This window comes from Manduca sexta, chromosome 7 (genome assembly GCF_014839805.1).
Source record: "Manduca sexta isolate Smith_Timp_Sample1 chromosome 7, JHU_Msex_v1.0, whole genome shotgun sequence".
Taxonomy (NCBI): domain Eukaryota; kingdom Metazoa; phylum Arthropoda; class Insecta; order Lepidoptera; family Sphingidae; genus Manduca; species Manduca sexta.
The window spans coordinates 10,271,221-10,296,968 of record NC_051121.1 but is presented as its reverse complement, the minus strand read 5'-3'; the positions used below and the strand labels follow the sequence as shown (position 1 = coordinate 10,296,968).

Here is a 25,748-nt window from a genome sequence, read left to right as displayed (position 1 = left end):
AATAGTATATTGTAATACGCCAGCTGCACTTGCCAGTTCTTCATTATAATTACTTTTGCTACGGGATAATGGTCTTTATTGCAGTAACAGCCGATTCATTGAGACAGACGTCTGGTACAGTCAGGTGCGAATTGCGCAACGTGTATTACGTAACTTCGTAGTTCCGCCGTGACGTCATTTGACGTCACAATGGCGTCTTTCAGTCGGTAATGGTAGATTAATTATCAGAGAAATCATGGCTTTCGTTGATTTTATGTACTTTTTGCGAATAAATTATTCATGAGTTATTTTTAGGTCTTTAAAATAATGTGAAGGGTGGAGGCCCTGATGTAATATTTAATGATATAGACAAGTATTGTGTAGTCAATATTAGGAACTAAGACGGCCTTTCATCAGATCATCACCATCACCACTTTCATTTTATTTTTCGATACTAAGTGTATTTGTTTTTGGCTATTGCAACATCCACTATTGGTAAAATAACGCAAATATGCGCTCAAATACGCAAGTGAAGTGCTATACTTGTTTTAAACCAAGCAAATCATGATTTCTATGTAGGAATTGGTGAAAGGGTCAATATAACCCGATTACTGACAGATACCCTTTATGTAGAATTTAAGTATCATTACAACTATTTGCAGACTACATTCATGCGTTTTAGTACTTTTATATTACGTCAGGATACCTTTTGGAAAATTTCAACAATCGCCACTGCTTCGTACTGATTTGTTTTATCACGTGAAAATTAATCTGAGGCAATCATCAACGTACTTATTTTGGCAGCGGTTATTAAAAACGTTAGTTCTAATGGCTCACATACTATTACAACAGATCTTGTAATGAATATTGCTTTGTGAACTTTTGTCAATAAGTAATATTTCGGTCAGGCAGTGGCGGCCTAAGCAACGCGCGGCTTACGCGGCATATCTTTGCGAGGCCATTTTAATGTGCTCCTTGCCAGTTGTGGCCTACGCCGGCACGTGAACCCAGGCGAGAGGAAAAAAGGTTTCTGATTTCAACAATTATTAGGATTAATTAAGATGCTTAAGTTGAGTTGGTCAATTCAATTATACCTACATCGCTCGATGTCACTTGCCCAGTGCGAGGTTCCAGGCGATTCCAGGAGGCCCTATATGCCGCCTCTGCAGTCCGGATGCTAAAATATACATAGAGCAGGGTCATAGATTTCAAGAAACCTTCTTTCTTCGCTTTTATTGATTTAACACGCACTCTAATAAGACATCGCGACATAACAATAAAGAAAGATTTATTAATGTCGTGTAAATTTTAGATTACATAACTTTGACTTGACATGAATTGTTTAGTATAATGAAATAATATATTTAATTTACATGCTTTTGTGAGAGAGGCGTTAATGACGGAAAACTTAGAAAATAATCGCTCAGCATCTTAGTACAGTTTACCAAGCATGGGTTCCGCAGAAAATAAAAGATAAAAATTACGAATTATATAAAGACGTGTCCGAATGTTTGATAATTTTTATAACGGTATTTTTATATATATCTAGCTTTTGCTCGCGGCTTCGCCCGCGTGAACGAGTTTTCCGGGATATATTTTTTTTCCAACTTACTTGATATGGATCGTTATATTATGACCAAATTACACAAAAACATTATAAACTGTATCCTATGTGTTATTCTCATGTATAACCAATATTACTGTAAAGTTTCATCCAAATCCGTTCAGTAGTTTTTTCGTGAAAGAGGAACAAACATACATACATACATCCATACATTCATTCTCATAAACGTTCGCATGTATAATATTAGTAGGATATAGAGTCGGGTCCGAATGTCTAATAATTTTTATTATGGTCTTAATGATGGTCTTCTTATATCTAAAATTGTTCTCTTCCTTTTAAGGATATACCTTTCATTTTCATAATTTTGTTTCACCTAATAAAATTTCATATTTCGGCCTTAGTCATTAAATTTTAAAGGCCGAAATATCCATGCATATTAATTATTTTTACGTTTTTCTTTCAACTGCGAGAACTAATCACTAACTAGACGTGAATTTAAATTCTTTACTTGCCAATACTTGTTTAGTTACCCAGATTAAAGGTGAAACAAAATGTATGAAAATGGACCTTGAGGTATCGCCTTAAGGATAATTCATTTCACGTTCAATTTGACTACAAGCTGTCGCTGGCTATTACTTAAGTCTGACTTTGCTGGCAATTTTTCATTCTAGGCATTTAAATAGGATGAACTGCAGAGAACGGGTAAATAGGAATGGAACTTATATATTTTAAGTTATACCTATATATTACCCTTCATTACTAAGATTGATTGCTTTTGCCAGAAATATAGATTTTCTTCTACTTACATAAGAGTCAGATTGATCTTTGGATTATTTTTGCAATGTTATTAATAATTTATGTTTCGTTGTTTCTTAGCTGTATATCTTAGATTATCTAAAACTCTACGTACACAATCATGACGGTTAGTAAAGTTTATTTATTTTCCTAACTAATTACAATCAGCTATTCACACTGCCTTCAAATATGTAACGATATTATTAATACAATATCGTTTTGTAGTGCAAACAGGAGTTCAGCCGACTTTGGATGCTTGATTTACCTACATCCCCATTTGCTTATCCTTTTTAAATTAACTTGAACTTAAGCACTGGGTCATTAAAGTATATTTTAGAGGTGATGTAAGAATTCATGCATATTACTGAGAGCGTCGCCAGCCGATGGCCCAGGGGGGAGCAAGTTGATGTGGAAAATGAGAAAAGTATGAATTGTAGGTAAAGTCGAGAACAAATGTTCCACTCCCACGCTCCCTCTCCCGCTTAAACAATAACATAGAGCAGAGCGTAATTGAGCGTGCGGAATATTAGGAATGCAATTAGTGAATTCATTCGAGTTTTAAAATCTCTAGGGGGGGGGGTCAGCTGCCCCTACCTTCCCCCTTTGGCGACTTGCATAATACCTGGTTATGCTGAAATTAAATATCAATCTCTTGGATCAAAATCTTGGATGACGGAAAACGTGTCGCCGCGTCGACGCCATGTCGCTTTTCCCTGAACACAACACATTGCTTCGACAGCAGCCTCATTCTGTACGAGTATGAAGCTGGATAAATAGAATTTTGTTTATTTAACGGCATTGATTTCTGGAACTTTCGGATATATCTTTGGATATTATCGGTTATTTGTTTTCTTGATAACTAAATGTCCGCGAGCCTATAGGATCGTATAAACTAAGCCGTGAAATGTGTGTTAGCCATTTTTCGGTGTAAAAGGTCCTTACAAACCGTATTTTTTCTTTTGTGTTAACAATTGCCTGTGACTTTTAGATCATAACAAAAAAAATTGCGCTCATACGATTATGTTACACCTATTTTAGAATATTACATACGATTATGTTACACCTATGTAATATTCTTCATATTTTTTCCATATCGTGGTTTGCAGTTTGCACGCGTTTAATGCGTTTATTAGCATATTTGCTGGAAATATGTTATTTTTGTATTAATACCCAAAGACGATCTTATATCTTGTCATACGGAGATTTCAAATAACACAACATATTACCAATTAACTTTTGGAGCAAAAATTTGGTCCTGATGTTCGGTCTATAATTAACTACGCTGTTTAATGTCTTTGCTAAAATCTAATTTAAATCCATGTTGTTCTGTGTCTATAGCAAAGGAGGATAATAAAGACACTAATATTATAGTAAGGATAGGAAACTCCCAGTGATTGCCAGACAATCTGCCCTACTTCCGCGTGGTGAGACATCTCTGTGCCCGTTTTATTGTGTCTAGGCGCCTCGTCTATGACTCCATAAAGAGTGCTTTAACCCCATAAAATATTCAATGGAGGAGTGACGTCTTATATTATGTAATAAAGGGATTTTATGACATATATTTTACGTCATCACCTTAAAATTGAATCTACTCATGTAGAGATTAGAGGCACAATTCGAACGCGATCTAAACTTGGTCAATTTGCGGGTATTTCGTGAATAAAATTACTAATTGGAACGAATTTTGATGAGCTATTTATGTAGCCTTAAAAGTATTTAAGATTTATCGATTGAAAAATACTGTTAGTACTATATACACTTGTGTTTTTTCATAATAAAAATAGACGACACGTTTAAGATATTGTACTTGACATTAACTATAATAATCTAACCGCTAAGCGGATTTTGATAATATTTGGCACGGAGATAAACAACGATAAGGTTTAAAATTTGGTGGTTTACTGTTTATACCGGAGAAGGATACATCGAGGAATTTAGTTCCGGTAAAGTTCATACTTCACATGGATGTATCTAGCTTTATGTAGGCAGTTCTTATAAATCAACACATGATACAATTACTACTTATAAAGTATGCATTTGTGGTGAATCCAGAGGTGGCGAGGGGGGGGGGGGTTGCTGCCCTTCCACTACTACAGCCACGTCACGCTCATGATACAACATACATACGGGTAAAGCTGCAGGCAACACTTATCTACTATTTACATTCTAATGCAAAAAAATGTTTGCGATGTCGGGTAAATACGTTACATTAGCAAGAAGAACTTGTTGAATCCGATTTCTGCAAGCAATTTGGAAGGTGACATCTGCAAATTTTGAAGGTTGCAGGAAATGCAATATTTCGTTTGCTTCTGGTAAGTCCATGGTTGCGTCCATGGACGGCGGATGCTGCTTACCATCAGGAGGAGCGCTTGCTCATTTGCCTACTAGGGCAATAAAATAATACGGGCAGTCGTATGTTTATAAAAATATTGCCACTAGTGAAAACGCATCTAAAAGTTCTTCCGCAATATATTGTTGCAAGAACTTGGATGTCTGAACATAGCATTACGAGAGACGTACCTTATACTTAGTATGTATTTATGAGGAATTTCCTCTAGCGCAGGCTTTTATTTCCGTTAACAACTGTACAGAGAATATGTGTTTTTATATCAAACATGGAATGTTTTGGATCTTCAGGCTTATTTAAATCATCTTAGTAACCATTTAAACATAGTTCGAAGTTATTCAAGTGCTAAATTGGAAGTTTGTTAGGTTTGGCTGATATCACCATAACTGCTGTTTAAGGTTGAAGTCTAGTCTTATTTTTTACTCGGGCATGGAAAAATGGGCTTTCTGCACCTGGTGGTAAGGGTTCAGATAGAGCGTCGACAGACGAGAGATTTACAATTATGCCGGCCAGTTTCTTTCTAAACTTTTCCAGCATTTTCCTATATCTACGTATTTTAAATCTTAATGGGAGGTCCTCTAGCTAATCTGCACAATTATGCCGGCCAGTTTCTTTCTGAACTTTTCCGGCATTTTCTTGTATCTACGTATTTAAATCTTAAGGGTGATTTAAAAAGCTTGTAAATGTAAAATAAATTTTAATTAAAGAACATCGACGGACCTATCGACGCCGCTATCGACAGGTCCGTCTGGAAATCTTTAGGGGAGGCCTATGTTCAGCAGTGGACTTTATGTGGCTGATGATGATGATGAAAGGACGTCGACAGTGACGATTTAGAAATTATTCGTTGTCCACAAAAATCATTATTTTCGTTGTTTGAATTCCGGTAGTAAGCTATCACATTAATGTGATGATGAGAAGCATAAAGTAGAAATTCATATAGTACCTATCAATTCTAGTATAGTTAAATAAAATAGTTATTTATAGAGTTAGAATGAAACCTCGACATGAATAATATTTGTTTGTGCCAATATTCTGTAAGACGAAACTTAGTAGTTAAATAATAGTATCAAGAATATTAAACACATAACTAATTATTCAAATTAATGCAGCTGTAAGTGTATAAATAATACATGAATTATAATCTACAGAATGAGTAGATACTTCTTGAAATACTTAATACATTTTAATGTTTATCAAGTATTAATAAATAAGGTTTAATATAAACACCCTTTCTAAATCGTACCTTTTCATTTCACCTATCTAGTTTACATAAGAGGCAACAAACCCTAAACACAACTATCCACTGTAGAATTTTGGCAACGCGCCAACTTTCCCCGTGCCATAGCTTTTCAAAAAACTGATCGATATCAGGCATTTAAAAAAAAATACTCACCAAGTATTCTGTAGAAATTATTATCCCAATAACAAGTAAAGGCGAGGGACACACAAAAAGGATTTGTAAATTTAAATTTCTTCATAAGGACACGATTTTCGAACTGTTCCCGCCAAGGCCGGGAAGGGACTACGCGGGAATCGGGACTGAGCGAGTATACGTCAAGCCTGCGCGGTGTTTGGCATCACACTGGGTGGCTTTTGGCACTGGTGTTACTTATCAACCCGTGGTGCATTGGACGGTGCAGTTGGCGCCAGAATTTCTGTATTAATAGTATGAAACGGGTAATTGGGAATTTTGCGTTTTCCACTTGAAGTGAGATCTAAGTTATACGTTATGTGGAAAATATGTTTTCATTTCGATTACTTTTTTGCTGATTAACTTAAGATAAGCTCATCTCGATCTTCAAGGGCAGGTAGAGGTGCAATTAGTTATCTAATGCCTTCATGTTTCAGTATTTTAGATCTAAGATGATAGTTTGATAGCTTATAGCCATATCAGACACGAACTTATATATAGGATTCTTATGTGTTTTAAATTCAGTGATTAAACTTACCATGTCAAACCTAAGCCCTCACCGACTTATTACTTCAGTACCTACCCACTTACATATCTTTTCACTAGATCAATGAAACGATTTCTTCCATATAAAAATATAATTTATATTTAGTACGTCCTAACGCGTTTCGTAGTTTATTATAAACATCAGTTCTTTGAATAGACATCATAACTATCACATGACCTGCTCATCATCTTTATTTCTAGTTACATTTCACTATCATCACACCATTATAATTTATTTTTGTAACCCATGTTTAATTTCCGGTGTTCGCTCTATTTTGGCTATTGTCCTAAGTTCCTCCGTCAATGCTTTGCCGGATTTGCTTGCTGAATGCTTTGCTTTCCAATAATGCGATCTTCATCTGTAAAGAAAAGTAGTGGGTTTCACGAAGGTTGAAAAAGTTGCGGAGGGAAGTGAGATTTCCTAAAATAAACCTATTTTACGGATTTTATCGCGGTTTCTTATTATAATTTTCTCTCGATGTTTCGAAGACATTGCAGCCTTCGTGATCGCAGGATGGACTGCGGTGTTGGTCTTCCGAAAAGTCAAAATTATAATATCTACTTAAATTCCACAATTATACAAAAGAAATTCCTTGTCCGTTAAAATAAAAATACAAGACACTGAATAAAGTCGTAATTGTGATCTTGGAGTATGTTCATGCTCATAGTATATATCCGGCTGAAGTGGAAGAATTTTTCGATCAGGTGAGACAGGAAAGAATTTGCCGTGATAAGAATCTATACGGATAATAAGGATTGAAAGTCAATCGTCGATAATATAGCGTAAGAGGAAGGATAAAATCTTTTTTTGGTCAGAAATTGCTGTTGTTTTAAATCTACTACGTCACCGAAATTGGCTCGTGATTAATCTTATACTGGTAGATATGTAATTATGTTTGTTTGGAAACCAGTCAAGTTGTGACGAAAAATATGCATCGACAAATAGACATGACGCTCCGTTTCCCCTGGGGATGCGTCACACCATACGGTCTCGTCACTTAATAGTATACAATATTTCAATATCTGTTAATATATTCTTTGCGTAAGATCGAAGTCCCGATCTGTAATTATAAAACCGAATCAATCCAGACTGGGTCATGGAAGCTCTCCAACAGAATGTATTAAATCTTTCAAGTTAGTACGGCCTTTCAAGTTAGTTGATCCTTGCGAGGCCTTTTAACCGGTTGCCGAAGTAGGGTAATGTTTTTTTTATGCTCCTGCAAGCACAAGGCCTTATCGAGGTGGTTGCCACATCCTAAGGGTACCACTATTTCCAGTAGTTTCAACTTCAAAATCTATAAAGCGGCGCTAATTACATCGCTGTTTGGCGTAAGTAACCACACGAGATCATATTCGAGAGAATTACTGTGTCTAATGGGGCCGTAGCGAACACGTCTTTCTAGTTTCTACAATTGTTTACGTCAAAAGAAAACAAAAATATGTATGGGAATAAACTTAACAATCACTTATTTGGTGGTAGTATAATAATAATAATAATAATAATAATTTAACTTTATTGCAACAAAAAGAACACAGAAATAATAACATTACGAAGTACATAAACAGTAATTGGCATATCTGAGTTTAAGCATTTCAATTATTGTCAGGGGTCCCCAAACTAGGCTATGCCTGTATCTTGGGATACCTATAATGAGAGTCAAAAACTCATGAGTAGCCGATAATGCAAATTACAGACAAATAAAACAGTTATTCTAAAAAATTATAATAATAATAAACAAACTAAAATCTACAAACTCTTTTATATAACAAAGAAGAAAGAATAAAAAAATATAATAAGTATTTCTATACAAACTTGGCAAACATAGGTACTTGGGTAATTATACAAATTCGAAATTATATATATTTTATATTCTAATAGCGATCACCGTAGACAAGGTGTTAAAACCCGCCATAGCGGCACAACCCAAGTAAATCATTTAACGCAGTGGCGTCGGATGTGGACGTGGATCTGTTCACCACGAGCACCACAAAACGAAATAAAATATTGAGCGACCGTTTTTTCATCTAGTTTTCTCTCTCCATTACTCTTAGTCCCTTCTAATTGTATAGCATGTACTTACTGTCTACCATTTTCTTTTATTATTTTAATGTTATTTATCTATACATGGAAACTTGTAATTGGCCTTCTATTATATATTTTTTTTTCTTACTACCTGTGTATGTTAGCTGTAAGTTTTCTAAATAAATAAAATAATAAAATAAATGTTTTATTTGTGGTAGGTCTCTCATATGTAAGAACACACACACCTGGGTAGGTACAACCGCAATGTCTTTCTGCCGCCAAGCAGCAGTGTGTAGTCACTGTTGTGTTTGAAGGACATTGTAGCCAGTGTAACTACTGGACATAATGAGACTTAACACCTCATGCCCCAGGATGGCGTGCGTTGGAATACCAAACAATAATTTTCTATTCAAGGTGTTGGATGGTGTTTCTAGTGTTTATGGGCGGTTGTATCTCTTACCATCAGGCAAACAACTAGCTCGTCTCTTCATTCAAAGCAATAAATATTAATAAAAAGTCATTTTAATTTTACACGCCCTAAAGCCACTACTACTCTAAGAGAATTCGTTGCAGCGGCAACATCATACTTTCAGTCGAAATACACTCATGCACACGCCATATTCGCATTAAACAAAATGATCAAAAATTTTGTAAACAAAAACCAGGATTTTTCGCGAAAATATTAGTTATTAATGGATGATTTTTGGTACAATGTCCGCAAAGGTGAAGACGAGTGTGGTTTCATTTAGTAACGCTATGTCAAAATGACCCTGTATATTATAAATTTCAAACACAGCTCCTAAAAACACAAGTGCGACGTTTCGCTGTGAACAACACCTAAATAAAAGTACGGTAAATAGGAGAAATTCACAATAAAACAAAAAGGTCTACGAATAACGTATTTATTTCCACTAGAATTTCAGAACTAGACATTATTGCACTAAATATTACAAGAAACTAAAGTATTCACATAATGTAGTTCATATTTGGTGCGATATTTGAATTTAACAAAGCGCCGCTTACATTTAAAAACTTACACTAATAAATGAAATCACAATTTTCGTTATTTACAATTCATTGCAGTGGCGAAGGGTGCAATTTCAAAAGGTTATCTGAGGCAAACAAAATTGCCTTATTGCACTGACGGGCAATTTGAAAAAAGTAAAATAAACCTAAAAGTAAAGCCGGTAGGAATCGAGTTGAATTGACGCTCCGCCACTGTTTTACTGATGATTAGATTGCGTTATTTCTTCAAAATACTTTGTTGTATAAGCCTTAATACAAAAGCTGTTCTCAAATACCTATAACCAAAAAATATTATTGTTATTTCCGAACATGATAATTCGTTTTAGCTGTTATTTTCGAATAAATTTATGACCAGGTTATATTATTAAGACTTAGAAAAAAAAATTGTTTCTATATATTTATAGTTTAATTGTATGTCCAAAAAAAAAAAATTTTTTTTTTAATCCACTTTATACAGAAGCCGACTAATTATTGTGACGTAGACTAATTTTAAAAAGTTTCGTGACAAACAAAGTTTTGAACTTAACTATAAATAAAAGTAAAGGCATTATTTATTTTTTTACACCGTAAAAGAAAACACTTAACTATTTAAATAATTTGTCAAGAATAACATAGAGCCACTAAAAAGCTACTTTAAATACTTTAAATAATTTGGTAAATTTATTCTCAATTGTCAAAATTTTGCCTCTCCAAACATAGCCTTATCGAAGTTTTATATACAAACTTAACTCATCTTTTTCTATATATATTTTGTAAAGGCTTGTGCACAACTGGTTGAAACTGCTTGAGCATATACGCGCATTAGTATCTTACAATCAACTTTCAACCTCATTGAATTGGAATAGAGTTCACGGGATGCGAGCGATAGTATAGTAAGAATTTTCTGGTATGTAAATAAGAAAATAATAAATCCAATAACATCAATATCAGACGAATTATTCAATTTTAGCGGACGTCTGCGTTGTCTTGCAATAATTAATTGCATATTGTAAACTCTATTGCTATGGTATAAGGTGCATATTACCTGCAGAATGAAAAATGACCAGTATAAATTACGCAAAAAACATAAGGAATAATGCACTTCCAAATAAAACGAAAATCATTCTTTGTTATTTTGGGCTTTTCGTATTTTAAAAAGAAAATCGTAAATTATGAATAATTAGGGAAAGCCATACACTCCCTTCAGACAGTGGGACAGACATGGGCATTCTCCTTTGCGTAAAATTTTCGTTACGTCTCACACTGACCTTTAGACGTAATATTACGTCTTATTATTCATTCGTGTTCGTGACGAACAGACAAAACCAAAATATAATATAAACTAATTGAGATTTGTATTAATTTTATTCCCAAAATAGGAACACTGATCAAAGTTGACGTTGGGGATCTAAAACGAGTAGATTTAGATTTTAGGGTCATTAAATACCCTTGCGAGTCTTGGAATGATTTCAAAAGGGTTAATTCGAGTTAGAACTATAATGAAAAAGCACCCACAAAAAATATAATATTCACATCTGTTTTTGTATCAGCATAATGAGCGCCATTTTGGTAGTCCATTCGTTTTGTTTCCAATTACAAAAATATACCAATCTGTACGTAATGTTTACAAATTAAACTTAAACTACTTACAAATAAATTAATTATATTTAAATCTAATAAATAACCACTACACATGTCTTTGAAACACAACGCTCTGATTACGAAACGTTTAAAAATGCGTTCACAATTTGACATTACTTTAAAAAATCCTGAAGTATAAAATCATCAACTTCTAACTAAAATAAATGCGAATGTTCGTTGGAAGTAAACTCAGATATAGCTGAACGGATTTAAATTAAATTTGCCATACGGATAGATCATGTCCTGGTTTAACATACAGGGTACTTATTATCCCGGTAATTTGCTCCCATGGAAAATTATGGGATTTTTTTTAAAAGGATGGCGCTGGCATCGTAGTTATGACGATATGGATAGCTAATGTTTTAGATTTTTATAGCGGGAAAGGCTTTTCACGTGGACGAAGCCGCGAGCAACACCTAGTCAATGAAACTGCCGCTATACAAATCACCACCATGTTTTAGATGTTATAATTATGTTTTTTATTTTACACTTGACTCAGTCTATTTTTACACACAAAGGTTGACTGGGAGAGAATTCCTATAGCATAAAGAACGCCTGTATGAGTGGCATAGCTTAGGGAGGAGGCTTCATGTCCAGGGAAAAGGCTGAAGGTCTAAAAAAGGTCTTCGACTTTGGCTCCGGATGGCCTCTCGCCCGGTTCCTAAGACCAACAAACATATTGGCTCAGCCCCGGGCGACATAAATCCCCTAAACCACTGGCCCGTATACCATTGTTTACCAAGTGTAAAAATAAATAAATATTCCAATCGAATGAAACACTCTTTTATGTTCAAAACAAATGTAACATCTACAAATTAGACCGTTATTTGTGACATAAGCGAGAATGTCGCGTACAAAATACGTCACTTACCTTTGACAGCATTCTTGCCATGTCAAGTTTCATAACGCTCAATTTCACGCAATATCACTTATTAAATACAATGTCACATACGTTGAACGCACTTTAAAACGTTATAAAGTGAAAAATTGTGATAGAATTTTGTGTTTGAAGCATAAAGAAAGACCATTGGTCATAAGGATAAATATTCAAAACGAGTTTTTAACTACGTGTTACTAAATGAGATATCAGGACCAAAAAAGGTGTTTTTTACATTTATCCAAAAAAAATATTTTTTTTTTTATTATAACTGTATCAATAAATTACATGTAAGTATTTCTTGTTTTTTTTTAGCCCTGAAACGTTAAATATTTCTCATTATTAAAAGGTAATATATTTACAAGGAAATTTTGCGTATCTCTGCTAATAAAGCATTCAAACATTAGGATGTTACATCCTATGCTATAGGTGAATACAAACACCTATAGAATAATATTATGTAGTGATATATTTTTTATTTTCCCATACACATAATGATGTATATTTCCCTTCTTTCAACCGTATGCGAAAGGACATAAGATCGAGTTTTAATTGTTTAAACTCAGTACATGTCCATGCGTTGACGTCTATTTACGTCATTTCAGAACAATAAACCGCATCCATACTCGTAAACTTTCTATACTCTATGGTACCGTAATTTTCAGAGACAAGATGACAATCGTTCTAAGAACTACCGTTCCGTTTACGATCGTTAAGTTAACAAGACATCAGATGCTCTATATTATAAAAAAAAAATGATAATGTGTTAACTATTTTTATAAGTTGAGTCACAAATTGAAAATTATATATTTATTTTAATATATGTACAGTCAGCCACAAAAGTAGCCGAACAAACCCAAAACTACCTACACTTTGTTTATACACGTTAAATGCAATAGAAGCATTTTTTTTTTTTGCCTAAAATAAAGCCAACCCTTTTTTAATTTAATTAAATCGAAGAAAAAGTTATTGGCAAAGACTTTTAAATTAATTTTCAGCCACTTTTGTTCTTGACTGTTCATACAATTATACATAATCCGGTAGGGGCGCTGCACTTTGACATTTCTCATTAACTTAACGTCAGTATACGTTGAAATCACGTTACAAACATTATCTAAACACCGAGAGCACGACATCGCAGCTTACACGCCGATTCTCATATGCCTTGTCAGTAATTCATAGATCGTATGAAATTATAAAAAAGTTTATTTGAAATACGAGGAATTTTTTTTAGGATTTTTTTGACAACTGTACGTCAAGACGGTTCTTTTCTATGAATCTCAATTATTAAATAATATAAGCAGCATCCACGAGCTAGTACTATTATAAAGATGTTAGGTACGCGGTCAATTCTAATAATCGAATGCATTTTTTTTATTTTCAAAAACTATTTTTCGGATTTTATTGCGTTTTTTATATTTTAATTTTTCCTGACGTTTCCAATACTACAGCTTTCATGTTGAAGTCGGAAGAAAATTTAAATACAAAAAAAAAACGAAAGCATCGGAAAACTAGTTTCAATCGATGTCTAACATTCAATAATCATAAAATCAATCATTTTTATGTTTTTTTTTTTTTTTTATCAATCCGAAAACATATTTAACGTCTGGCTACCAGACCCACGTTACGCAAGAAGCAAACATTAAAATACATTTACACAAAATACTATCAACAAATCACTGACACGACACTATAGAGAATCAACAAGTTCTGAAACAAGCATCTTCACACCTAACTCATTTGAATCAACCATTTCAGACATAACTAAGGTGACCATACTTCACGCATTACAGGAATTATCCTGTATTATAATTATATTGTTACTGTTAATAGTACATATTTTTTTATTTAATCGGGAAGAATCGAAGAATCGGGGTGAATAGGGATGGTTTGGCGTTACGGCTGTTACACAGATGTATTGAGTGAATATTTTGTTTATAAATTGATTATTGCAAATATTACTTGGAAATTTGTTTATTTATTGGATAAGAATAGCATGGGTTTATCTGTCTAATTCGTTTAGTGGAATAACTGTTTTGCCCATTCACCCCACTCGACTATAAATCTTGTTTCTAAAGACAAACCGTCTTACTTACTGGTTGTATACGTTTGAACAGGGTTCAGGTTAGCAAGAAACCCTGAAGTTGTCTTCCGCAATACATTTTTACCATGTAAACGTCAGTTTGCTGTGACGTCAATATTACGGCAAACCGATTTTTGCAAATTTTCAAGCTTGTAGAACTTGCGGTGAGTCTTATGTGTTTTGAATTTTTTACGTTGGTGTAAACGCAAGTGCAAGTTATTGCGTAATATATTACTGCGAGAAAATGCCAGTCTAAACTTCCCTTAGTATACTTTGTTTCGTCTCACCACATTAAGTGACTTTAAACATCAGAGTAAGCTAGACAAAACATTGTATATTTATGACAGATGGGTTTATTTATTTATTTATTTATTTATTTGTTTATAAGTGATTTTGCCGTAACACCGTATGGTCACCCTAGCCCGTCCATTCGCCCGGCGTGTCGCCCCGAGGCGTCTAGTAGAAGAAGAGCAGTCGCTCCTGCGCAGTGCCCGACAGCAGCCGCCAGCCGCGCTTGATGTTCAGGTACTGGATGATGGCGCGCACGCAGATCAGTATACCTGCCAAATGGCACGAAACATTGGACTTTACTTGCCTCCAAACTCCAAAGTAGGAATAGTAAATTTTTTTTTTTTAATAAATGAAATAATTTATATCGAGCTTATGGCTATCGGGCACAAATTCCATACTCCGCGTTGTTATTGAGTAGAAAAACCCAATATCCCGACCCGAGGATCGAACCCGAGACTTCAGCACTGCAGTCGCTTAGTAATATAATAACGTCACCAAGGCAGTCCAAAGTCTGTGAATAATATCAATTACAAGCTTTATATATACCGTCCCACTGCTGGGCACGAGCCTCTATTACTGTTAAGGTTTAATACATTATTAACATAAAAAAAATATGAGGCTGGCATAGTCTAAGATACTCAAAGCCTCTAAACAAATAGAGAAAAAAATAATAAAAAAAATAACCGAAAGCCATCAGTCACCTAACATAATAATTTTACTAGCTGCTGGCATAGTCTCCTAAGAGACTCAAAGCCTCTAAAAAACACACACACATACACAACATCACGCATTTATCCCCGAAGGAGTATGCAGAAGCGCAACCAGGGCACTTACTTTTCGCCAAGTGTGTTCCGTCCAATGATGTGATAGGAGGCGAGCTTATCGCCATATCGGGCATAAATTCCAGACTCCGGTCTGATACTGAGCAGAAAAACCCAAATATCACTTTACCCAACCCGGGATTCGAACCCAGGACCTCAGACCGCCGTCGCACCGCGCATGCAGTACAACTACGCCACTAAGGCAGTAAAAAAAATAGTAAAAAAACTGACCGAAAGCCATGATCAGCCACCAGAGCCAGGAGTTCTCGTGCGAGGCGAGTTCCGTGGAGTGCTTCACGATGAGCGTCCACTTCGCGAGCGAGAGACCGAACCCGGCCAGCGCGCCGTAGCGGCTCGCCACCGTGTGGCAGAAACACATCAGCAACAGGAACCCGATCCAGTTGAACAGGAACGCCACTGAAACAAACCAGTTGGATGACATGATGCAAGATGGGAGACGAATCATCATCATTAAATCTGTATAACATCGCATTAGTATCAACTGTTATGGTGTAATAATATATGTATAAATAAATAAATAAATAAAATAAAAAAAAATAGTTTTTTACCAATAAAAGACGTGAGGAACATGATATCGGTGCCGAGGAGGCTGTTCTCCGGGTCGAGCGGCTCGGTGCTGCCCTCTGTCTGCTCCACTGTTACAAACGCCGCGAATGTAGGCTGGTGCGGGGGCAGCATCTGCAACACAAGAGTTTATAATAGCCCAGTACATTCCCACTGGGAGGAACAGATCTCTACTACGAAGAGGGTTCAAATATTTTTATACGTGTTCGGGACCATTGCGCCTGATCTTAAGTAGAGAGGAGTCTAATAGAATATTGACTGACGGGAGCTGATTACCCCTCGGCAGTCGACACAATTATGCCGGCCTGTTGGAACTGGATATACACAGGCTGATCCAGGAACGCGACACTTGCGTGGGCCGCTATGGCGGGTTTTAACACCTTGCGTACAGTGGTCGCTATCCGGGCGGATATAAAACATATCCTACCGTTGGCAAATCACTATTATATCAAGATGGCTTAGTTACTGAATTCATCACAATGTTTCCTCCCATATATATTATATTAACTTCAGCATGCGAATCCGCCCGCGTGAATAACTTTCCCGGGATAAGAAGTAGCCTGTAGCACTCAGGAATAATGTAGCTTCTTGTTAATGATAAAAAAAACAAAATCTGTTTAGTAGTTCCTGAGATTAGCGCGTTCAAACAAACTCTTCAGCTTTATATATTAGTAAAGATTCGATGGCATTCGATTTTTTTTAAACGGGATCTATAAAGGATCTTGCATCTAATGGTAAGTGAAGTCACTTTCAGAGATTCCATTGACGATAAACGATTATTCCCCAAGTGTTTATTGGTGGTAGGTCTGCCTGGGTAGGTACCATCGCAATGTCTATTTCTGCCGCCAAGTAACAGTTTGTAGTCATTGTTGTGTTCCGGTGTGAAGGACATTGTAACTACTGGACAGAATAAGACTTAACATCTCAAGTCTCAGGATGGCGAGCGCAGTGGAATACCAAACAATACTTTATAATTCAAGGTGTTGGTGTTTCTACTGTTTATGGGCGGTCGTATCGCTTACCATCACGCGAACGGCAAGCTCGTCTCGCCATTCAAAGCAATAAAAGTTGACATTATACGCAAATTGATCCCGAAATGCAGTACATGCAGGCCATTATAGCAAGTTTTATACTTCGTGTACAGTATTCGCTATTGGGATAATAATTAAAATTAATACCTAACCACCAGCAAAAAAATAAACTTAATATCTAGTATAGTGACATCATTATATCAATAAACAGAATCCCAAGACTAGCAAACACTTGAAATATTAAGTGGAGTATAGTAAGTCCAAGGTATCTATGGCGAATCTTATCGCGTTTTAGGTAGGCTAGGCAAATAATTTCCGCAAGTCCGCTATCTTATCCAAGGCCGAATAGATACATGCCTAAATACATCGATATATATGTACTACGTATTAGATTTGCCGTTTCGAACATTCACTGTTCAACTGAATTGAACTGCAATCCATTCAAACTGAGTAGTATAATAGCAATAAGAGAGGTTAGAAATAATAATAATAATAGCAGGCAGATGTTCTTTTGTTCCCTAATGGTCCCTTGGGTATTTGGGTATTAATGAGTACAAAAAAAAGTATTATGAACCTTATAAACACACGTTCTGATGACGTTGCAATGGACATTGCTTAACATTGAATTTCTTAACATTTTCGCTTATAACTTTTTTATTTATAGTTTTACGACAAAAGTTACTAAACTAAAGTTGTAGAGAATTTAATTTGCAACAAAAAATGTTTATACATTTTTTTTGTCAGATAAATAGTTTAAGAGATACATCGTAAAACCATTTCAACCCCTATTTTCAAGATGGCGGCCGTGGGACAAGGGTGGCGACCCCACAAACTTGGTTTTAGCTTTAGACTGACCCCCCCTACACTTCAAAAAAATAAAATTGCGTCCTCTAAAAAATGCAACCCCAAATGTAACTTTTCAATGGACTATATATGCTACACGTCACATAAACCTATAAGTCGATCAAATACAATCTTACTAACCTATGTTTCGCTCGGATAACGACCACAGTACACAAGGTGTTAAAACCCGGCATAGTGTATAATATAAGTGTATAGAGTTCCGGGATCAGCCTGTGTATATCCGATTCCAACAGGCCGACAATTGTGTCGACTGACGAGGACTAATCATCTCACGTCAGACATTCTATTAGAACACACTTCACTTACCATAGTTCAGTGGGGGAACTTTGTTGTGTTCGTATAAAAAGAAACTTTTTGGGACTCAAATCCGTCCCAAAATAATTGGGGGCGAGTCCATCTCTATCTCATGTAGAGAATCCGAAGCAAAAATATGTAGAACATGCATGTTTTAAGTTGCGTCACACGAACATGCAGTTCTGAGGTTGAAGACGCGGCTGGCGTTCTGCCAGCTCTGAGCGCACCCTACTAATTACCAGCCCTGACGTCTGGCACACAGTCTGGCACTAAGCCCTTATTGCATTCTTATTACATAAGTTTGTTATTGAAAATGGAGTGACACTTTTTTATAAGAGCAGCTCTGGTATCAATACAGCAATAAGTCGGAAAGGCGTTTCTGATCTATTACATGTTTAACTACATTATCTTATAGTTGTTACTGCTGTTTATCAAATAAGGAAATGCAATTTTAATTCATGTAGATGTATGAAATCTAGATAGGAAGAAAGTTCGTTTAACGTGCATTCCAAATCAGTAATAAAAAATGGCTGCCTTTGACTTACTGCTCCCTCGATAACCACGGCAGATCAGTTACTTTCTCCTTCCCTAGATATCCCCTCTAAACTTTCCTTCAAGGCCCCGCAGTTACTAAGCCAGGTGATTTCCCCCATGTTGAATGGGGGGTCCAATACATAAGAAAACTCAATGCAATATCTGGAAGGTTCAAATTTGCTTTCATCACAGCATGAAATTCAGTGTTTGTAATCATTGTATGACGACAAAGATGACCGAACTCATTGTTAAGTGAGATGTATTTAGTAATCAATAGAGGCAATTGCGTCATTTAAGATTCTTAGTACGAGCTGATGACTAGCTCATTGTTTTAAATACCTACATCTATTAAGACGAATGAAATAGCACTATTTTTTATTATCTTTACACATTTGGTATAATTGTTATAATTTGAAGGAGATTTTAGCCAGTGTCATTGACTGAGTCCGTGACGTAGCTGTGATAGTACGGTTTGAATCCTGGGTCGGGCAAAAATAATTGTGCCTGGGATTTTCCATCTCAAAAATTATTCAGTCGCAGCTCGGAGTCAGGAAGTTGGCGGTGTGGATATCCCCGTGCCTCTGAAAGCGCGTAAAGCCGTTGGTCCTGCGCCTGATCTCTCTTCAGTCATGTCGGAATCCGTCTGACCGGACTATGAGAGTGAAAGAACAGAGAATGCACCTGTGTATTGCGCACACACTTGTGCACTATAATATCTCCTGCGTATTTGATTGATCTCCGTTAAAGTGATAGGCGGCGAATTTCGGCATATCGTTAAAAATCCAGACTCTGGGCTGACACTGAATAGAAAAACCCAATATCATTTTGCTCGACCCGATCAAACCTGAGACGTCTGAACTCCAGTCTTACCGTAATACAACTATGCCAACGAGGCAGTCTTTAGTTGTTAGTTTGGTGTTTCGTCATGCAATCTTTTTTATAACCTCCTCCTAGCCGAATTTCGACCGCGGAGATCAGCCAGGTACGCAGGATATATTATAGTGCATAAGTGTGTGCGCAATACACATGCACTCTCTGTTCCTTCACTCTCAATACTGAAATCTTTTATATGCTGTCACGACAAAGTGAACCCTATTGCAAATGATGGTAAGGTGTAGTGTAGTCACATAGACTGTCACTGACGAGAGATGATTATCCCTCGACAGTCGACACAACTATGCCGGCCTGTTCGAACCTGATATACGGCTGATCACGGAACGCGACACACTTACGTGGGCCACTATGGCGGGTTTTAACAAATTGTATATGGTGATCACTATCCGGGCGGATATAAAATATATCTTACTACCAACAAACTCATAAAAAATAATTTCTCAGTAATCACTATCGAATCTTATAGGGTCAAGTCTGACTACAGGCTGTAATAAAGTTATTTTAGCGTTGGTTTGGCATTTCACCGGCTTTGCCGCCCCGTTGCGGTGTCGTGCCTACGCGGGGTAGGCGGTGTATTAAAGGTCAAATGTGCAAGGTCGATAAAGGCTATTTTGGTGTACAATTTCGCTCATAATTTACCTTTAAGGTATTAACCCTAGCGAAGCGTTCCATTATTATAATGGGATAATTGTCGACTTATTGCATGAATTATTAATTAATAGTAACTAAATGATAAAACTCACTGCCTATTTTCTTTGTTAAAAATAATCCTTCACCACTTATAATAGTCTACCCTGCTATAATGTAAGTACGTTCATAGATTTTGTTGCATGTTTTTCTCAGAAAACTCTATTAAACGCAAACTGCAAAAACATTCATACTAAATGAACAAGCCTTCATTATTTATAAGTGTTTATTAACGGGTTAAGTCATTAACTAATTAATTAACTAAAAAACGTTTGTAAAACAGCACTTGCAATGTCTTATTTTTATTCCCCTTTTAAAGGCTGGAATACACAATGAAAAATTCTCGTAGCATGGAACGTGACGTTTACAAAAAATATATATTTTTAAGGTTGAATAATACGATTCCCTGTACAAGGACGTCGCCAGGGGCAAGGAGGGGCAAGAGCCCCCCCCCCCAAAGATTCAAAAAAGTTGTAAAATGTAAAGCAACCAAAGTCCTAAGTCTTGGACTTGACTTGCAATTGCCGTTCGTCGAAACTCGAATGAATTCCCATTCCTAATATTCCGTACGCTTAATTATGTTTTGCTCTATGTTATTGTTAAAGCGGGAGAAGGGGATTGGGAGAGGAATATTTGTTCTCGACTTTACCTACAATTCCTACTTTTCTCAATCTCCATATCAACTTGCTCCCCCGTGGACCATCGGCTGGCGACGACCTTGTCTCTGTATTAGAGTGGTGATGCTATTTAAGCGAACATTTTAATCAAATACCTTTTATTATAATGTTTGTTTGACATTAAAATATCGGTTTTGGATGTATTACTTTCAATTCATCTTTAACACCCAAGAGTTGTTTCAAATATGACGTTTCGAAAACAAATCTCTAATGAAATTATTAGCTGATTAAAAATAATTATTATTTATAAGTAATCGTTACAGTTAAAACACACTTATTACACACATTGTTTATACAACAGGTTAATGACAAATAATAACTAGAACCGTATTTCGTTTATCATTCCCGCCATTGTTCAACGAGACATCTGTGTATACCACGCTTTAATCAACAATATGTTCTAATTAGCATAAAATGTACAGTTAGTTTCGACGAGGTCTATTTGGATGCGTTTCGGTAAAAAATATGAATTATTTGAAACATTATCTGTTTTAATATCAGCCCTGTATTATATACTTGCCCACTGCTGAGCACGGGCCTCCTCTACTACTGAGAGGGATTAGGCCATAGTCCACCACGCTGGCCTAGTGCGGATTGGTAGACTTCACACACCCTCGAAATTCTTATAGAAAACTTCTCAGTATCTGTTATATTTCTAGACAATTCTGTGATGAATGTGCTGTGTTAAACTAATTATAAGACCGCCTGTCCACTGAAGCGGAGCGATGTTACGGAGCTCGGATGAGAATGGTATTTTCCAATAGGGTTTTGATGTCAGGCAGTAAAAAACTAAGCCAAAATTTTACTGCAATTTATCTTAAAAACATGTCTTGCGTTGAGCACACGTTGAATGGGATAAATGATAAAGCCATGTGGAAGAATAGGATAATATTATTATTAATATAAACTACTTTAGATAACATAATCCATAAGCAAAATATTATTTATTTTCTAAATCCGTTTTAAAAATTGATAAACTAAATTCATTTGTTACATTTAAAAAGCTACATCATTCTCCAAAATTGTATTCATCCGATAATTTTGGAAATGATAGGGAAACCGCTTGGCCATCATGTCCAGGATGCCGTTGTTAGGTTATGTAGACAGGAAGACGCATTTTTACAAATTATGGATTGAAAGCCGTTTACGCGAGTCAATATCATTATATATATGCAATCTATAACAAGATGTTTTAATTAGTGTGCCTTGCCGACATTCCTATTTTTTTTTATCGCTGATAAAGTCCCTTATTACTACCGCCCAGCTTTCTTGGGGGGCGACTGAGCGGTTATGGTGGGGTAACCGTTACCTTATGGCCCGACGATATATAGATATAGCCAGTTCTATACGGCATTTTTATATTTTTACTTTGTCAGTATAACTTTGCTTTGTCATGGACAATGGACGTACACCCTAACCATCTCGTGTTAGAAATGAATGAGCATGTCACGTCTATTTGACGCTTGCGAAATATTACTCGCGCGTGTCAGGCGCAGTCACCAACGTCACTCTTGTCGAGGTGTTAAATATGTTTTTTCGATCTTTGTAGTCATAAAATCGGTCAAGGACGTGGTGAGTGGGTAGACCTTGCAATTTTTAATATCCAATACCCTTATAATTTGGCAAAATAAACACTACACGAATGTTAATATCGTCCGATTATGATGATTGTGATTGGTCGTGAGACTAACGTTTGAGTCACGTGATGATCTCTCGACCAATAACAGTCCCACGACACGAACGTTCGTGTTATATATTATTTCACATTTTAAGGGTGCTGGCCGTTATTTCATAATGACTCGTTTGATATCAAAAAGCGCACGAAACACAGGGGGTAATTGTTTCGACATAAGAAAATGTACGTAGTCCTAGCGATCATGAGATGTCATTATACCAAAATGAATCGTTCAAATTTGGACCAAATTTGACAGTTACGTACGCTAACTTATGCCGTGACTATCGCTCCTCGTATGCCTCATTTAATTTTGCCTTAAAACTTCGACGCAGACACCTAAACATACAATAATCATGCCTATTACTTTACACCGAAAATATATTATTAGTCGTACTAAGGATATACCTATAGGGTATTTAATAACTTTGATATCTGGTACGTTACCTGAGGAGGCCCCTCGCCTTCCATCTGTTTCTCTCGCTGCACCTCCTCATATGTGGGTAGTTTGGAATTCGCGGCGACATCGTACGGCGGCGGCGCCGAGAAATCAGCCTGCGGAGGCGGTATCTCTTGCATGTTATCTGAAATACACACAAACTTAATCAATATATTATTTCAATAAATAATGATGTAAAAACCACCCATTTATAAATTTTTAACCGACTTCAAAAAAAGGAGGAGGTTATCAATTAGACATGAATGTTTTTTAAGAGTAGGTAGAACATAGATTATCGTAACAACAAAATTGAAAATGACTTCTTAATGTTAAGGAAATAATTCAGAAAACTGCATGGATTATAAATTTGTGTGGTCACATTAGGCTAATATGATGTAGAAAATATCTAAGTTTTCAAATATATACCTGTATTTAGCAGGGGATAGGCAATTGGAAGACTTTCATAATCAGGATTATAAAAATTCTATACTCAATATTTTAAACCCAAATAACCTAGGTTACACATTCCCTATCAAAATTCAAAAATTTTATCAACAGAAACAATTTTTCCTTTTTTACAGAAGTAGCCCAAAATTTCCTCATGATTACAAATATTTTAAGAATAATATAGGCTTATTTAAGGTAAAAAATCAAGCACACTACTGCATGCATAGAAATAAGAACAATGCTAATTTAATAATAAATATGCCTTTTAAGTTTCCACAGAAGTGACAGGTGTATAGTTATTTATCTAGTTGAGGACAACTAGTTGCATAGCTTTGTAGACATTTAAGTAGGTATGTTTAGATGTAGATAAATAGTTTGTTACATAATATTCTTACTTTACTTGATACCAACAAAGATTTATTTATAATTGTTTTTTTAGTAACTACACTTGTGTGAAAGAAGTGTAGTAAAAAGCTGCATTGTGTACCTTTATGGGACAAAATATATCCTACATTAAATGTAAATCCAAAACATGGTGTGTGTCAAATTTCATCTTGATCTGTTCATGATTATTCAGATTTACTTCTAGCAAAGCCCAAGCCCAACACTTCCACCAACTTTCTCATTCATTATATTAGTAAGAAATACAAGAAAAAATTAAATGCTAAAAATAAATCCTTTGTAAATAAAGTAATTGTATATTTTTAGATTTTTTACTTAAAATATTATTAACTATATGATAACATGGGTTTATTTACTTTATTGTTGATGCATAAAGGTCATTGTACAATATAAACCGAAATACAAATGATGATAGTTATTGTGACTGATAATAAACAGCATGAATATTACATGATAATAATAATAAATCAATTGGATCGGAGATAGTCAGACAACATAATACAACAATTACAAAGAAGTGACTGTGTTGTCTATAATTATCTATATTACATGAAATCTTTATCAGATATAAAGACCACAGTTTATTGGTTATTCTGCTTGTGGGAAATAAAAAATTTGCTCAAATTTCAAAGTAACTTCCACTAGTAATTTGAAAAAAAAATTGTAAATAGGTATTTTGGCTTTAAAAATATAGTACAACAGTTTTTTTGACTTATTTAACGAGCTTCATCATATTTGTTAATTGTCACTTCAAATAGAGGCCAACTTAGAGGGTGTTGAATTGGGTAATTGCCCAGAGCCTTGGGCTTACAGGAGCCTCATACAATGCCTTCAATTAAGAAATTACAGATCTAAAAATATAAATCAATATTTCAACTGTATGTTAAAGAAAACAGGCATATTTTGCTGATAAGTTAATCAATTATTGATGCAATGCATACTATATTATTATGTTATATAATAAAGACCATGTTATCACTCCAATACTTATGATCATCATAAAATTTGCAATTATAATTGACAATGACTTTTACCCTCATAAAGTTACATTGTCTTATTGATTAGCAAATAGTAAAAAACGGTGTTTAACTATACATGTCATTACATTGATAAATATGGAACAAGGTCAATAAATGTTTTTGTCACCCTATAAATATTATTTCATGGATAAAATTATTTGATAGAAAACAATTTCAACTATATCCATTCAATGTTAGTTTACATTCTAATGTAGAATTTTACGGAAATATTTCCTTTAAGATACTATAAGGATAAAAAAATTACATTACTCTGGGACAACTATGCCTACAACAAAATTAAAACAGTATGAATCACACGTAGTTATTGGAAACATTCTTATCAGTAGGTACAACCAATAGGATTGTCGTACATAATAAATTATAACTCACTAATGTCCATGAACGGAGGAGGCATATTTTCCATCGAAGCAGGGAGGATCACTCGCAATTGACCCGATGCATGCACATTATCAACTCGAGGGTGGCTCTGTAACAACACCGTGGACACTTTCACATACTGCACATACTATACGCAAGCAGTTACATAAATAAACAATGAAAAAACAATTATTCTAATCACAATCACCGTACCATGTTTATTGTCTCATAAAAACTGTTACACGAAATTCTACGACACCGGAGTGCTTTCACGAATACTTGTGAACGATGCGATTTCAATTAATATGTACAATTTGATAATACACCGCGCATCATCCAAGGTTTTTCCGACAATTTAACAAACAGCGAAGAGCGAGTTGGCGCACCCCCCTAGGCGTTCAATGACGTTTGCGGTCAATGTTCAGAAATTAAACTAACA

At 35.5% G+C, this 25,748-nt stretch overlaps 2 protein-coding genes across 2 annotated transcripts in view; both read right to left on the bottom strand.

The window, feature by feature from the left end:
* LOC115446059 (multidrug resistance protein homolog 49) overlaps nucleotides 1-6,220 on the bottom strand; it is a 31,435-nt gene extending 25,215 nt beyond the window's left edge. Inside the window, 1 exon segment of the mRNA XM_030172611.2 lies at nucleotides 6,082-6,220. The gene's annotated coding sequence lies outside the window, so the exon portion shown is untranslated.
* A 3,334-nt stretch (nucleotides 6,221-9,554) lies between these two features.
* On the bottom strand, nucleotides 9,555-25,735 carry LOC115446054 (NEDD4 family-interacting protein 1). The gene is made up of 6 exons (XM_037447616.1): nucleotides 25,523-25,735; nucleotides 25,322-25,418; nucleotides 23,072-23,208; nucleotides 15,956-16,085; nucleotides 15,618-15,803; nucleotides 9,555-14,834 (listed from the first exon to the last, which is right to left on the bottom strand). The coding sequence occupies exons 1-6, from the start codon at nucleotides 25,523-25,525 to the stop codon at nucleotides 14,731-14,733; spliced, it is 657 nt and encodes a 218-aa protein (XP_037303513.1). The 5' UTR covers nucleotides 25,526-25,735; the 3' UTR covers nucleotides 9,555-14,730.
* Nucleotides 25,736-25,748: the final 13 nt, after the last annotated feature.

Coding starts and splice junctions, on each gene's coding strand:
- LOC115446054 (XM_037447616.1), bottom strand. Junction 15,804..15,955: donor GTTCCTCACGTCTTTTATTG/GTAAAAAACTAT, acceptor GGTTTGTTTCAG/TGGCGTTCCTGTTCAACTGG. Junction 14,835..15,617: donor GTGGCTGATCATGGCTTTCG/GTCAGTTTTTTT, acceptor GCCATTTGGCAG/GTATACTGATCTGCGTGCGC.